At 39.1% G+C, this 16,793-nt stretch overlaps 1 protein-coding gene across 4 annotated transcripts; it reads left to right on the forward strand.

Annotated features, from left to right (window-relative positions):
- Positions 1-346: 346 nt before the first annotated feature.
- Positions 347-16,023, forward strand: apeh (acylaminoacyl-peptide hydrolase). Of its 4 annotated transcripts, XM_056773536.1 has the most exons (24): positions 371-606; positions 892-1,021; positions 1,790-1,916; positions 2,362-2,449; positions 5,672-5,747; positions 6,840-6,931; positions 7,037-7,099; positions 7,180-7,317; positions 7,865-7,956; positions 8,260-8,300; positions 8,373-8,494; positions 8,567-8,627; positions 8,779-8,876; positions 10,054-10,105; positions 10,199-10,287; positions 10,374-10,512; positions 10,606-10,689; positions 10,759-10,839; positions 12,534-12,622; positions 14,877-15,067; positions 15,166-15,268; positions 15,387-15,493; positions 15,572-15,713; positions 15,797-16,023. In XM_056773536.1, the coding sequence occupies exons 1-23, from the start codon at positions 544-546 to the stop codon at positions 15,675-15,677; spliced, it is 2,232 nt and encodes a 743-aa protein (XP_056629514.1). In that variant the 5' UTR covers positions 371-543; the 3' UTR covers positions 15,678-15,713; positions 15,797-16,023. The 4 variants fall into 4 exon arrangements, with proteins under 4 accessions (XP_056629517.1, XP_056629514.1, XP_056629516.1 ...); XM_056773538.1 differs by having other exon boundaries at positions 381-606; positions 7,040-7,099; positions 15,572-16,023; XM_056773535.1 differs by having other exon boundaries at positions 382-606; positions 15,572-16,023.
- Positions 16,024-16,793: the final 770 nt, after the last annotated feature.

Raw genomic sequence — 16,793 nt, forward strand, 5'->3', positions numbered from 1 at the left:
ATCTGTGTGTCTATTTACACTGACAATAAATAAACTTAAGGTGTGTCATACAAGGCCAGGTTCCAGTCCGCCTCCATCTGCACTCTTTATTTTATTTTCTGATAATTCCGAGTCATCCCACTCGACGGTCATATTTGCGACGCCTCTGGGCTGCAGCTTTTTAGTCATGCAAGATCATGTCTTACCTACTTGAATGGGGAAAACCGATATCTTTAAAAGTTCTCGCTAAAATAACAGTATAACAACAATTATCACGCCAAAATATAAACATGTCATCCACGGTAACATACGTTTTTATTTTTAGGCTCATCATTTATTTTAAGGCTTATGATTCTCCAGACACTGCGCATGCGCAAGAGTCATAATACTTTGTTTGTAGCCCCGCCCCCAGAGGATCGTCAGTCTTCAACGATTGATCATTGGCTCGTTTCTCTCTGACAGGAGTTCCGTTTTGAGCGGTGCACATTCTCCACATTAAAAGTAAAGAACGCAGCGTCTGTTTTTAAGGATAATCTTTCTTTAAGCTCCGCCTCCTCAAGGTTTATGTTCGCTGTCAGGATTTCTCTCCATAGATTCATGTCACGCTCCGCTGTCATGGGCTCAAAGGTACATTTAAACACTCACACTTTCATCAAAACAACATCTTTAAACATTTCACTGCTGTACATCAGACAATAAACAACTCAAAGATCATTCTCAAGAGCAAGTTTTAGTGTTATTCTTACAACTTCCGGGTCACATGCCGAAAACAGACGATCACGTGCATATATGACGATGGATCTCAGTTGTGGGTTCTCGTAACCTTTGTGTATCAGACGCGTGTTGTCGTGACTGTGTGTGTGTCAGACGTGTATTCTCTTATGGTTGCTGTATCTATATGTCGTTTTGAAGGTGCTCCGGGAGCCTGGAGAGATCGCTCAGCTGTACCGGGATCAGTGCCACTTCCCGTCTGTGTGTCGCGCTGACGTCGGTCCGGTGGTCACGTCACGATACGGCGGACAATACTGCAACATATACACAGGTGCAAACTACACAGTGCACGGTTGATGGAGTTACACCAAGTCTGTCTGATGAAAATGGTTACACTGGTCAACAGGATTAATGTCTAAATATTTCGTTCAGTTGGAAAGAACGGTTATGTTAATAAGAGAAGAATCATACATCACCTGGAAGTTTTTCTTTACAAAACTGACCCAAATTGTACTGTATCAAGAAATAAATAAAAATGTATCTATCATCAAATATAAGTCCAAACACATTATATAAAATTGGATGTTCAGATATTTATTCTGGAGTTTAAAGTGAGATATCTGAGTTGTTTGGAAATGAGCATAAAGTCCCGGTCACACTTGCCTTTTTGCTCCATTGACTTCCATTCAAACGCATGCAAATGTCAGACAGGAAAAGCAAGCAAGCACCAAGATATTTACATCACTCGTTTCGCAGCGTAGCAAAGTTAAAGTTTAGTGAACTCACGTGAGTGTGTGTGATCAAAAGAAGATGCGTGACCTCTAGGTACAGATATTAAAAGATTGAGAATATCCTGCTCCCGCCCATTTTCTCAGAAGCCAAATTATTAGTACAGGAGACGCTTAATTCTGAGGGTCTGTCCACCCTAAAATGACATTTTACATTTACATTCATTCATTTAGCAGATGCTTTTACAAATGAGTAAGCATTTAACATTTTGTCAAAATCGTAGTATATGGATTATTCCCCCCGCCCAAATCTTGAGCTTGTTTTTGAAGCTGACACTGTGGATGATCTCTGACATGGTTCTGTATTTCAGAGTGGACTCAGCGGGATTTGGAGAGGAACGAGAGCGTGAAGTTTTGTCGGCAGTACATTGTGTTTCACGATGAGCGATCGGTTGTTTACTCTGGTGCTTCTGGAAACTGTACAGAAATCAAGGGCGAGTACGTTCTGAGAAAAGACATTTTCATCCCTGTTTTGTTTATTGGCTCTTTACAGTCAGTGTGTTTGAGAGGATCGTGTTATTGCTCCATGTGAGGTGTGTGAAAGCAGGTATTGTGTTTGTCAGTGTTCTCACAGGAGGCAGTGAACACATCTTTTGTATTCAGTAGTTGGTCCTCCAAACACACACAAGTTTTGCTTTAAAATCCTTTTGTTTTTTATACGGATGGAGTTCAAAGCATCTTAACAGATGTCATGTTAAACGTACTCTTCGCTGAATATTTAACATTGTATTACGATCTATTGATATTCAGTGTTCTCATGTGAGCCGAGTTGATTGAGTCATTTGTGCAGATTTCTTTGATTGGTCAGGTGGCCGTCATTGTGTGTTGAATCGTTTAAATAATGGTTGAACTTTATCGCTGTGATCTCATTGCATGTGTTCAGGTTACTCAGTATGGATTCGCCGTCCGGTGAGATGAAGGCCGTGTTGAGAGAGAGCGCCGTCAAAGGAGAAGACAAGCAGTTCCTGGAGGTCAGACTCTGTTTATTTCCATACTGTACATGTGTGCTATAGGACAGCCTGTTATTAATACGGAAAGAGACGCTCACGTAAAATTCAGCATGCATATTAAATATACAGCTATAGACCCTAGAAGAAAAATCATCCTGGCGGATTGTCATGCAGTTGCTTTCGCTGATTTCCAACAGTTGTAAAATACAATGTAAATGCTGGAATACACTACAAGTCTTTTTCTCAGATTTACAGTCCGGACTTGTTGCAGAAAGTCTATAAAGTAGTGTGTATGATGTCTATTTTTTTTAATCTGTTCAGATTTTAAAAGTCGTGTAGTGTATTCCAGCCTTAACTCTTTAACGTTTTGACGAGTTATCTCGTCATTTAAAAAAAACAGTTCCCCGCCAAAGACGAGTTATTACGGCAATCAGTGTTTGTACTGTTATACAGCAGGTGGAACGGTTTCTCACCTTTGGGAAAAAGTACAGAATCCAATAACCTAGAACATATATGTTTTAGCTGTTTTTAATGATTGTTCTGATTGTAATCTGGTCGGAATCTTTGACAAAAAACGTTAATTATCCAGGGCTCTAGAGTGCGACTAATTTGGTCGCACATGCGACCTTATTTTTCAATGGTGCGACTTAAAATTATCAGAGGTCGCACCGGTGCGACCAGCCGTTCGAGGGGAAAAAATGTCGCCGCAACTCTGAAAGTCTTCCTGTGATTCAAAAACAGACAGACATTAGACCCATATCGTGGTCTAAACCAATCAATGATAGTGAGGGGCGGACCCCCCTCTGATTGGCTGTGGTCCAGATATTTCTGCACGTTTGTGTACCAGAGGTCGCGTTAACTGAAAATTCTCTGTCATTGACGGATTTTTCACCCGTGACGGAAAAATCTGAAGACTGTCCGTCATTTTGGCGGATTATAATGAGGGCAATTTGTAAATCCCCGTTTCCCTTCAGCGTTATATGCTCGCGAAGCGACCTGCGTGTTCTCACCTGTTATTGTTACTGACTAGACAAGTGATGCGATCTGTGAAACCCCGTTGGATGTCGCGCTGGGACGCGGGAAAGACAGTTCACCTATCAAAGTAAACCACATAACATGAAGAATGAAGGAGTATCACTGCACATTTCCCTCCAGTCCTGTGTAAACTATGTCACGTAACGTTTTTTTAAACAATGTTTTCGTGAGTTGACAGAGCTCTCAGTCTACAGCACCAGGAGTTATCACCGCTCCGCTCCTCACGCGAGCCGGACCGCGATCGCAAAATATACAAGAGATGATCAAAAGTCCAGACACTATGCACATGATAAACAACGTAAAACTTGCTTCACTGTTTATTAGTTGTTGTCCGTAATGTTTGTTAGTTTCCTTGTGTAGTGATAATGTCAGAGCTCTCGTTCTTTAAATGTGCGCTGCACCATTTTCCTTACTTTCGTTTTATTCCAACGGTTTTGTACAGTATTTTTATAGACTTCAACACTAGGCTTTTTTTAAATAAATTGTTTATAGAGTAATCTCTCACCGCTGGAAAGTGACTTTTTCTTGTGATACCGGACTGTTGTGCTTTTAATTTCATCATTGACCTTTAAACACGATTTACTCCAAATTCCGTTCCTAAAAATCACAGTGATTCAGTCGACATCAGCCATAACTTTTGTTAAATACACAAGATATGAGCAAAATAAAAAGTGATTTGGAAAGGGCTTGAATATGGTATCAAAAACTGTAACGGCTTTATTGGGCATTCGGTTGTATCACAATACAATAAATTCCGAGACGCCAGTACAGCGTGATGACGTCACGAACATACAAATTACCACCTAACGCCACCTTGAACCATAGTGACGGGTAATGACAGATTATGACGGATTTTTTACGAGCATGTCAGTCAAAATGAAAAACTCTAGCGCAATCTCTGGTGTGTACGTTTGAAAATGCGTGTGCTGCAGTGAGACAGAGAGGTGAGGAGACTAATGCTGTTAGTTAAACAGAATGAATGTAGCAGGGGATGATGAGAGATGATGAAAAGAACAATTCACAACTTTTTCGTGAATAATGTTAAATTAAGGCCTAATCCGTCCGAAAATCATAAGCAATGCTCTGACACTGAGCCTTCAAAGCCCTTGTCCATTTATCTTGAGATCTTTTAAATTTGTGCTTCAAATAAAGAACTTGATGTTAAACAGTTTGTAAGATAAACATTTACAAGTAAATTTTGCCCATATGGACATTAAACAAAAGTGAACTGGTAAAAGCAGGTTAATGTTAAATGCGATGCGGTCAAAAATTTGGGTCCACCTAACTTTTGTGCTGGTGCACCCAAGAAAAAAAGTAAGGCGCACCAGTGCAACCAGTGCAAAAAGTTAGTCTAGAGCCCTGTTATCTCAGATGTTTAATCAAAGTGATGGATTTTTGAAGAAACCCACCCACATCTAAGGAGTGATAAAAACCGAACAAATGAAGATAGAAGAATACGGTTTCTTTTGTTTAAAAGCTGAGACTCTGTTCTTTCATTTGACATATTTTTTGTCCATATATTCGTAGGCTGGCAACTTTTTTTTTTAAAGAGGCTGGCGGCGAATGAGTCAAGTCAAACATTTTCAATTCATATTATGCTTAAAGGGGTCATATGGCGCGAACATGTGTCTTCTGTGTCTTTGGTGTGTTATAAGTTGTCCATGCATGTATTAGACTCGTAAAATTGCAAAATGCAATTTATAAATATGCAAAAAACATGAGTTGTGGGAACAAAAGGTGCAAGCTTGCAGTATTCAACCAATCACTACACACTGGTTAACAGGCCAATCAGAGCACACCTCGCTTATCAGAGCCATGAGTTTTGTTAAAAATCTGCGTGTTTCAGAGAGGCGGAGCAAAGAGGAGATACAAACATGCACAGTATGTGGAAAATACAGCGTTTTCAACCTTAAATTGTGTTTACACATTACATTACATCTAAAACAAACCATAACATTCCTTTTAGCCATGTCATATGACCCCTTTAAGATATGAAATGATGTTTCTGTTGTTTAACTGAAAGTGCTGTAAACTTGAACAAATCTGTTGCGAGATGAAACTACACAATGACATTTAACGGCTTTTGTTTACAGTCGGCATCAGTTTTGCAGTAGTGGATTTTTTGATTCATCTGACAAACAAATGCATCCCTGAAAAGACAGATTTTTTTGCTAAACCTCTCTCTCTCTCTCTCTCTCTCTCAATCAGATCTGGCACAAGAACAGTAAACAGAAGTGTATAAATCTGATGGCCCTTGGCAAACATGGCAAAGTGTATGAAGATGGTAAGAAAAAATTCTGGCTTATACAGGTCTCTTTTTCTCTTCATATGACACACAGTTTGATGTTTAATTGTATTCTGGTATCATTCATTTAAACAGTTGTGTTAAAGGCAACGTGAGCGTCGTGTAGGCGCTAATTAAACACACTCTGCCTTATCCACTATAACACTACTGCACACAATTACATTAACATTTAGTCATTTAGCAGATGCTTTTATCCAAACTATCCACTAACAAATGAAGTAGACAATAGAAGCAATTGAAACAACATGCGGGCAACAAAAAGCAGAAGTGCAGTAAAACTGTTCTCATATAGCCCACCACTGTATACAGAGCAAAGGATAGAAGGAGTAGAAAAGAAACAGAAGTCAGTACTGATTGTTAAGGTGTTGATGGAAGACATGTGTTTCAAATCAATGAAACTGTAGGGATGTAGTGACGTGCCGCTCGCTCATAATACAGCACCGCATGGAAGAACCACAGTCATAGAACGTGAACGAGCAAAGACCCGCTTATATCTTACAACACCTGACACATTTAGAATATATCTAGAAATCCCTCATCTATTCCAATTTATTTTTTAACTAAATCTATTTAATCTGTCTGCATGTTTAGGCATATATTCATATTTATATGTTATACATAAACTGCACACATCCTAGAATCCTAGAAACCCTCATCTAGAAACACTTGATCTTAAGACTCATTCTCAAAGCCACTTCAGGAACTGATTAGTAGTTATGAATGATACATTTCTGTAATCTAAATCTGTCACGTAAGAAATGGACCCGTATCAGGATGCGTATAGTATGATGAAGTTGTTGGCGATACACAGCCCTACTCCTGATCTGACACTGTATGAGCAAGACATGCTGAAACAATTCTCCTTTGTTTTCCAAAATGATTGTTTTATTGTAACGAGCATAAACCTGTTTGAATCCTTATCATTGTTTAATGTATTGCTGTATTTTGGGTTATGGGTTATGTTATTTAATTGTATATATTTGGTCAAATGTAAGGCGTAAAGACAACCCAAAAGCTTAGAATCAGTGGATTTGAACTAGCTGAGATTAAATCACGCTTGTGTGTTTTCAGATCAGTTCGGCTGTCTGGTCTGGTCTCATTCTGAGACTCATCTGCTGTATGTCGCTGAGAAGAAGCGAGCCAAGACTGAGTCTTACTTCCAGGTCACACACATGCACACGCACACACACACACACACACACACACACACACACACACACACACACACACACACACCTCACTTATTTAACACATCTGTGATTCAACAGCAGGGACCTGAGACTGATGAAGAGGAGAGCATGACAACAGTCAAGAAGGACGAGACGCTTAAGGTAAATGCTCATATGATGTCACCTGTGTTCACTGCAGTTATCCGGAGGATGACGTTTGTGTGTGTGTGTGTGTTTGGCAGGGGCAACAGTTTGAGTTTTATGAGGACTGGGGTGAAGCGCTGGTCAATAAGAGCAGTCCGGTGCTGTGTGTGCTGGACATTGAGAGCAGCAACATCACTGTGATTGAAGGAATGCCCAACTACATCTCACCCGGACAGGTGTGTTTTCATGTGTGTTTTCGTGTGTGTGTTCGTGTGTGTGTTCGTGTGTGTGTTCGTGTGTGTGTTCGTGTGTGTGTTCATAGTGTGTGTTCATAGTGTGTGTTCATAGTGTGTGTTCATAGTGTGTGTTCATAGTGTGTGTTCATAGTGTGTGTTCATAGTGTGTGTTCATAGTGTGTGTTCATTGTGTGTGTTCATTGTGTGTGTTCATTGTGTGTGCGTGTCACAGTTGAGAGTGTTAAAGGGGCGGTTCACCCCGAAATTAAACTTCTTTCATCATTTTCTCAACCTCAGATTGTTTTGTACATACCTTTGTTCTGCTACACACAGAGGAAGATATTTGGAAGAATGTCAGCACCTCGTCCCCCATTGAGTCCCAACTATGGCAGCAAATGGGTGTGAGATGCTGATTGGTCACTGACATTCTTACAAATTTCTTCCTCTGTGTGTAGCAGAACAAAGGTATGTATATGACAACCCGAGGGTGAGTAAATGATATCAGAAGTTTCATTTTAGAGTAAACTGTTGAATATTTTGTCCACAGGCGTTCTGGGCACCCGATGACACTGGACTGGTGTTTGTGGGCTGGTGGCAGGAGCCCTTCAGACTGGGACTGAAGTACTGTCCCAACAGAAAGTGAGTGATGAACATATTTGTACTGTAAAGACTTGATGGTGTTTTTATTTGGTGTTTTAGCACGTGGACATCTATACATATGTAGAGTTTGGTTCCAAAATGAGAGCATTTCAATTAATATCCACCAAACTGCAGTTGGTTTGTTTTGATTTAAGCCATAAAAAAACCAACACAATGGAAACATTAAAACATATATTTTTTTAAAGTAAACTCTTCGTATATGTTCTCAAAGGGCTTTATTAAGACAGGAGAGCGACAGATCTCTTTGCTAGTGTTTGACAGCCGTGTGTGTGCTTTCTGCAGGTCGTCTCTGTTTTATGTGGACTTGGCGAGTGGTAATTGTGGTAAGTTGAGTTTTGTCATGTATCCGTGCGTACAGCAGATGTTCATGATGAGCGTGACGTGTGTTCTCTCAGAACAGTTATCGTGTGACTCCAGAGCCGTGTCCTCTCCTCGACTCAGTCCTGACCTCTGCCGCATTGTGTATCTGGACTGTGAGGTCTACGGGCCGCACCAGCAGTGCAGTCGTCTGTGTATGGTGTGTGTGAGCTGGTTTTGGTGTCTACGGGACGTTTGAGGTGTGTGTAACAGCGTTGTGTTTTGTTGGCAGTTTGACTGGTACACGAAGCAGACGAGTGTTGTTGTGGATGTTGTGCGGCGAGCCAGAGAGGGTACGTTCACCATTTCATTCTATTCTCTTCACATACGATGTGCATGCAGCGCACATCTCTCTCTGGAGACTTGTGTTTAGGAGCCCCAGCTGTGGTGACATCACTTGTGTATTGGCATAAAATTTGTTTATGTTGTGTTTTTGTGTGTCAGATGGCTTCACGGGCATCTACAGCTCAACGCTGTCTCCCTGCTGCTGGTCATCTGACAGTCAGCGTCTGATCATCTCCTGCGCTCAGAGGAGTCGCAAGGTCATCCGACACGCTTACACATGCATTACACACATGTACTGTTGGATTGACAAGCCCATGACACACACACACACACACACACATTACACAGAGTGAAGTCTTAATAAAGGTATCTTTATTGGTGTTTTTTATACATGTTACTATCAACATGAAACTCTATAAACCCTCGTGAAGTCCACGTGAATCAGAAGTTGTGCTCGTTTTTACTTCAGGAATTTGACGCATTTTCGAGTGAAATGCTATTTGGAATGAGAAAAGCAGTGGGTGTGTCTTACATCTTTCTCTGTAATTCGATTGGATGTATAAAAACACCCTTTGTTTTTTTTAATGAAACTGAGTTAACGGATGCTCTACCCAAGCTGTCTAACATTCATCTTTTAAGACAGATAGTCACTACAAGTGTTGGGTGTAACTAGTAACTGTCATTGAAATACTTTTCCCTTGAAAAAGTAAAGTAAGGGATTACTCTTGTTTTTTATGTAATTTAATGACAGTTACTTCTGATGTAATTAAACTAAATACTTTGTGTAATATATGTGTGTGCAATAGAGGAATTGACATCAAAATTCGAAGTTTAACTTTAAAATCTGTGCTTTAATCTGTAATTCTCACATTTGTTATAATTTGGTCAGTTAATAAGAATACTTTATATTATTTATTTGAATGAATTAAGAGTCATTTCATGTCTATCCTTGAATCACTGAACTAATCAAGGTTGATGTAGAAAACCGTTAGTATTAATTAATTCAATACTTTTTGGAGAGAGTCATTTATACTGTAATATAATAACACTATTGAGTATGTCATTTGTAACTCATTACTTTTCCCATGTCACTTGCCTAACACTGGTCACTACAGGACTGAAGTGCATTTTCAGATTTTAACTGGAGATTATGAGGCCACACAAATTTTAAAAATAGAATGACCCACAATGATAAACTATTTACAATAAACGCTGCAATATTTCATGAAAAAATAGGAATTATCATTTTTGATTTCACTGGGACTTTAAGTGTGCGTAATTAAAATCAGCTGATTTGGTATATAACGTCTTAAACATGGCAGATGATCAGAGTTGTCATGAGTCATTCATACACACATAAGTCGTCGTTTTTTTGTAATCATTGATTGATGTCTGTGTTTTTTCACACTTTGTGTTGTTGTGTTTCTTCAATAGGATCTGTTGGTTGTTGATATCTCAAGTGGAGAGGTCTCATGCGTCACTTCCAGTGTGTAACGTTCCCTCAACTGTGTTATTTACTGGAGCTAACAGACAAAATGCTGTGAGGCGTGTGTGTCTCATGTGGATGTGTGTGACGCAGGTTCGCAGGAAGGAAGCTGGAGTTTGCTGAGCATTCGCAGAGATCTGATGGTGGTCAGCTGCTCTTCACCAAACTGTCCTCCAGACCTGGTACAGCGTTCTCACGTTCTTGAGTCCCGTCATGGTCCTGTTCTGATGCATCGCCTTGACATCTGTGATCTTTGTGCCTTTTGCAGCGAGTGGGATTCCTGCCGGCCAAGGGCTCGGAGAGCACCACGTCATGGGTCACGCTGGAGGAATCTCAACCTCAGATGGATGTCAGCTGGCAGACCTTAAACTTCAGCCCGCCGCCAGAAGACCACAACAGCCAATACCGTAGGACCTGAAACATCAGTTTGTTGAAGCGTGTTTACATTTGCAGGAGTGTGTAATGTGACTCTTTGTGTTTGTCTCTCGGTTCTGTATCAGCTGCTTTGGACTTTGACGCTCTGCTTTTGAAACCATCAGAAATGACATCAGGGAAGAAACTAGCACTCGTGGTTTTGCCACACGGTACGTTTGACCATGTCTGTGGTGTAGAGCGGTTATATCAGCAGTGTGTTGATTGTGTTGTGTGTTCAGGTGGTCCTCATTCAGTGCTGTTGTCAGAGTGGATCTTGTCCACAGCAGTTCTGTGTAAGATGGGCTTCGGCGTTCTGCTCGGTGAGGATCAGTCCAACATCTTCATCATGTTCATATCAACCTTGGTTGTGTGTGAAGAAACCTTAGACTAGTAACTGTTTAACAGGGTATCAGGAATTGGATTTAAGTTATTTAAATTTCCGCGCCTTCAAAATAAATACAACCTTACGTTGTGCCATTCACATTTAGTCGCTGTCTCTGAAGTTTTCATTCATCAGAGTAAACGTCAGATCGGGTTCAATTATCTGTCTTTTTGAAGCATTGTAAAAGGTGTTTTGACACTTAAAAGCCAGTGTACAAGCGAACGGCAAGATCCAGGAAGGAATTCACTTCAACCGTCTCCGTCTGTCCTTTTACGGATGCATTCCGAGAGTTTCAGGGGACAAATAAGAAAACGGGAGGATGCCAGAAGAGTATTGTGAAGAAGCAAATGCTCTCATCCTGGCTCTGGACCACATGAAGACTGTGTAACATTGAATATGTATTTAAGAGAAATCTTCTAAATCCTGCCTCCATGATCAGCCAGCTCTAGTAATGATATTTCTCAAACTAAAGCCCCTATGAACTCCAGTTAAGTTTCCCAAATTCCGTTTTTATTTATATATTTTTTTCTGGATTCCATGTTTTCCGTTTTATATTTGCCCACGTGAAAAAATATTTCATCAAACTATAGTATTCACTTATAAACTATATTAAAAACCTACAGTGGACACTTTGAACCGCACAAGGGAAAAACCTTTCAAATTAGGGTATAATACATATTCATAAACCAGTATATTTACTTTTTTCTTCTGTTTTCAGGTCTATTTCAATTTTAGTACTACTATATCTTTTAAATTTAACTAGCACATTAACTCCCATTTACTAAAGTAAATAATATACTTAGTGGTAGAATGATAAAATATCTAAGGGGGTTTTGTGTTAAAATGTGGGTGTTATAACTTATTCAAGGTAACCAGACTTTTATTTTGACAGGTTGCCACAAAGGTTATTTGACAAAAGCTTCAATGCAGTTAAAGCGCCACAGGAGCATTACGCATGCAGTACAATCAATCTAATGCAGATTATCTAAACCGCATATGAATATTTTTTTATCATAGCTCAATTTGCATTTTGTTAGCTGTTCAGCGCTACGATCTGTTTAAGAAGTAATACATTCACTCGACTCTGACCATTCCTTGTTATACAGCACATTACATTTTTATGCCTGGATTTCGTGAATCCGTCCATGTTTTCCGCATCGTGGAATTAGAGGAACGTCATTTTAATATCTGGTTTTGTTGGGTACCAGGACACTGTGGAATTAAAGGAAATGAGGAAGCAGACTGTGTCACAAAAAAGGCTTTATCAGCAGACCTCAAAACGTGCAGAGCTCCTCCTATGGACATAAACCATTCATACATTCCTAAATTAATAACAAATGTCAAAACACAGTGAAAGCTTATGAATAAACTGCATGAAATCAACCCAACAAAAGATTTGATTATTTTTCACACGGATGGGACAAAATTGTTACACCAATCACAAAATAGGCCAATCCAGGATGACACACTAGGAGATATCCCTTCAACACGCATATATGTGCAAAGACCTTTAGTCCATCTGAAATAAGTTCTGAGAAGCATGCCTTATTCTTCATTCTAACATTATGAGAAAGGGCTGGTTGCTTTACTGTCATAGATTATCAGTGGATGATTTTTGTGTTTGTGTTGCAGTGAATTACAGAGGATCACTTGGCTTCGGTCAGGATAATATTGACTCTTTACCTGGAAACATCGGCACACAAGATGTGAAAGATGTGCAGGTAAAAACAAATAAATTCATTAATGGGTGAGGTACATGCGTTCAGTCTTTTGTGTGTTTGAGAGTTTAAGACCATGAACACACTCGACATCTTTTTTGACATGACTTTGTCGTCTGTGCACGAGTGCAGCCCTGAGAAACAGATAGGCAGCGTAACCAAAGTCTTTTTAAATTACAAACAGAGAGTGTCTATGCAAAAACTAATCACATATTTAAAAACTATAATATTAATTTCTCGATAGTAATGCAATCAAAAGTTATTGAAATTTGAACCTAGATTTATACAAAACTATTCTCAAACCGATGTTTCGGGTGGCATTTTGTTTTTTCGAGCTTGATCCTGCGAACAATCACTACCCTCGCATGTTGTTCAAAACAACACACTTCTCGCTTCTCATTGGTTAGCCGTGACAAGGAGCTTGATGTAAGGCATTTTTTTTCTTCAGAAAAGTTGATCTTTGAAACTGCAGAAAAAGTGCTCAGTACTTTATTTGAAAACACGGTCTACTCCATAGGATAATGATGTAAAACAGACGCTAGCAGCTTCCAAAAAGAAGTCAAGTCTGAACACAGCCTTACCCTCTTTGCCATTACGGATCGATTGGTTAAAGCAGCACCGCAGAACTTCTGCTCACAGGCTCCCACATGTGGTTGATAAGCGCAATTGTCTCTCAGCAGTGCTGTAAATAATGTCGCTATATAAATTTCCCCGCAGGCAGCACAATACACATGATTTTGTTTACTAATCTGATGGAACCAGTGAATGCAGAAGCGTTGTTGAGTAATTTGTGGGTGTACGGGTGGGACATGTCCCCACCACGTTTTGTCAAAGTCGATTTTGTCGCCATCACTTATTGAAAGAAATAAAAAATACGGACTGTCTATTTACTGTAAAAGTAGCTGCTTTGTAAGCAGAGGCTATTTATATTAACTCCGCCCATCAGATTCAGATTGGAATAGACAAAATGTAAGAAAGGAACATTAATGTCAACTGTTCAGGTGGCGTAGAGCGTATGGCATATGTCACCTACTTCATGTCATCGTAGGTTTGGGACTGCTGTTTGCTGAACTTTTTCGCTATCACATATCAGATTGTAAATGTTTTTATTTTTAATAAAATGATCAAAATATATGAAAATGGCTGTTCAAGTCCTACATGTACCAAACATTTTGCGCTTTATTGCACTATTGTGCTATATATTCGTCCTTATTGTTCTCTACATGCGGTTGCTATCGTCTATTGCAAGATTAATTACATGTTGATACTTGATCGAAAACACCAATAAATGGAAAAAATCACAACTTTGTAGTTTTTAACTACAAAAGTTCAAAACAAAATATAGAAAGTTTGTTGTAAATTAGTAGTCTATGTGGCAATCCCCGTATTAATAAGTCAAAATACAATTTTTTTAAAGATATCATTTTCCATCTGTTTTCCCTGTATACTTGAATGTTTGTCTTTATTAGCAAGGGGTTCCCAAACATTTCAATCATTTACCCACCGACAGGTCATCTGTGTCAAACACCAAATGTTTTACATTTGTTTTAGTAGTTTTTGTTTAATTACATACATAATATAGCACAATATGCTTTAAATGATCTATTTATAAATACATGATATAGTTTAAAAACAAAGGGAAGCAGATTTGATATGCGATGTTAACATTTAGAATAGTAAATTCAGCGGATTCGAAGCTCATGGCAGTGTCAATATTCTTTTTCATGCGTCTTTCTCACTAACGTTACACCACTGAACCAATCGATAAAGCGGCACAGTTTTAATACTGTTTTCTAGAGGAGGTCAACTACATTTTTCACGCTTGTGACGCCCATGAATATTCCCAACAAGTTATTACAGAAACAATTTATTAAAGTATTGTTTGTGTCGTCTTTGTCCCCTTTCAAAACAAAGTTACGCCACTGCATATTGCACTCTACTGCAGTCAGTGGACATGTGTGTACCGACCCCAACACACAACTTACAGAGTGTGTTTGTAGCCATAGAATTCATCCATTTAAGACTTGTTCTACCCCTGAAATCATTTTCGAGACATTAGTTTAAAGTCGAAAAACTACAAAGTGTTGCTTTAACTATAGATGATTTATAAAACGGAACATTTAAAAGATGAGATGTTTAGTCGAAGTGTTCAACAACCTGTTTTTGACATTTGATTTGTGTTATTGTGTGTCACAGAAGTGTGGTAGAGTCAGGGATTGCTGTGGTATGTTTGAAGTGTTTATAATTCTGACTTTAGTTGGCAGTCGAGAGTGTTCTGAAGCAAGGTGATTTCGACGAGCAGAAGATCGCTGTGATTGGAGGATCTCATGGTGGTTTTCTAGCGTGCCACCTGATTGGACAGTATCCTGATTTCTACAAGGCTTGTGTGGTGAGAAACCCGGTGACAAATCTGGCGTCCATGATCGGCAGCACAGACATTCCCGACTGGTAACATGACATTCCGATCGCAACACGTCTCATTTTATATTAATCAAATGAATATCTCAAATCCTGTTTTTGGTAGAGATGTGACTGTTTGTGTTCAGGTGTATGGTGGAGGCGGGGTTTGACTATAACACTGACGTTCAACTTAATCCTGCTGTTCTGGAGCAGATGTTAAACAAGTCACCCATCAAACATGTCATCAAGGTGAGCACATGCCGTCTACATGATGTCATCATTTACCAGTTTAAAACGGGGTCGTTTTTTTCCATTATGAACGTTTGCACCTGAACGCAGCGTGTATAATCTATATTCCATTGGTCAGGTAAAGACGCCAGTGCTTCTGATGTTGGGCGAGGATGACCGGCGTGTGCCCAATAAACAGGGCATTGAATACTACAAGCGCCTGAAGGCTCTACAAGTACCAGTGAGGTAAGCACATCCACTGCATGACACTTTAAAGCTTCATCTCCCCATGTGAAATATAAAAGAAGGATTCTGTGTCCACAGATTGTTGTGGTACCCGGGCAATAATCACTCTTTATCCAAAGTGGATGCTGAATCAGACGGATTTATGAATGCTGCTCTCTGGATCCTCCAGCATCTCTCTCTGTGATGTCACTTCCTCTTGATACAGACTCCAATCAGATCTGTGAGTCACAGCTACACATACTGTGTGAACACAACTTTTCACTTGAAATAAAACTAAACCTAATAATCTGCCTTGTTATACAGACACTAAAGCACTAAAGCCTGTTGTTTTGTGAGGAAACGGAACATGAGTCAGGTTCATTCAGGAGTTCTTTTGGCTGTTATTTGTTACATTACTGACATGAGTGTTTGATGTGTGTGTCAGGATCTTTAGCGGTTCACTCTTTGTTTTTCTGAAGAACTCTGCTCTTTGTCTGTGGATGTACTAAATGACCTGCAATCTTTTCAATAAAATATTTTTAATGACTTCACGCTTGTACAACAGCCAAAAGTCAATCATTTTTACTAACAAGGATTTAACATGGATCACACAATGCTTAAACTGGACATTTGTAAGGATGACCTGTTAACATATCAGAGGTCAATGACATACTTCTAGAAACAAGATGCTTGAGGCTGCACAAACGCCTCTCTTGGGGTAAAAACTGTTGGTGGGTCAGTGACAAAAAAAGGTTTGGCAACATAGAAATGTAAACATCTTTTAAAAGCATGCATCAGATATTTTAAAATCTACTCTTAAGATAAGACCTGAAAATGTCAAATGATGTAACTGGAAAAGAATGAGAAATTTTCAATATTTTTTCCAAGTAGATGTGATTTAAGCACACTCATGAAAATAAATAATTTATTTTAAATTATCACACACACAATTAGATTTTAATGCAAAATTAAAATGTTATGCTTTTTTGCCACGTTTATTGTGACGTATGCTGAAAAACACATTTGTTGATGAAATGAAAATTCTGTGATGAATTACTCAACATTAGGTTGTTTCACATTGAACACTAGAAACTAGTTTCGAATTTTAAATAGTAGTTTGGTTTATATTTCATTTTTAATTGGCGTCATAAACTAGTGTTTGTGACTAAATGGGCCCCTAACAGAAAGGTTTGTAATAGAAGTCCAATGTTGTAACGGTTAGACTATTTGACGTGTCAATCAAAAAAAATCCTGTGTAAACACACATGCAGGGTTCTTACACCTTATTCAACTTCAAAATCCAGCACTTTAATTAAATGCA

Source organism: Triplophysa dalaica, chromosome 18 (genome assembly GCF_015846415.1).
Source record: "Triplophysa dalaica isolate WHDGS20190420 chromosome 18, ASM1584641v1, whole genome shotgun sequence".
Taxonomy (NCBI): domain Eukaryota; kingdom Metazoa; phylum Chordata; class Actinopteri; order Cypriniformes; family Nemacheilidae; genus Triplophysa; species Triplophysa dalaica.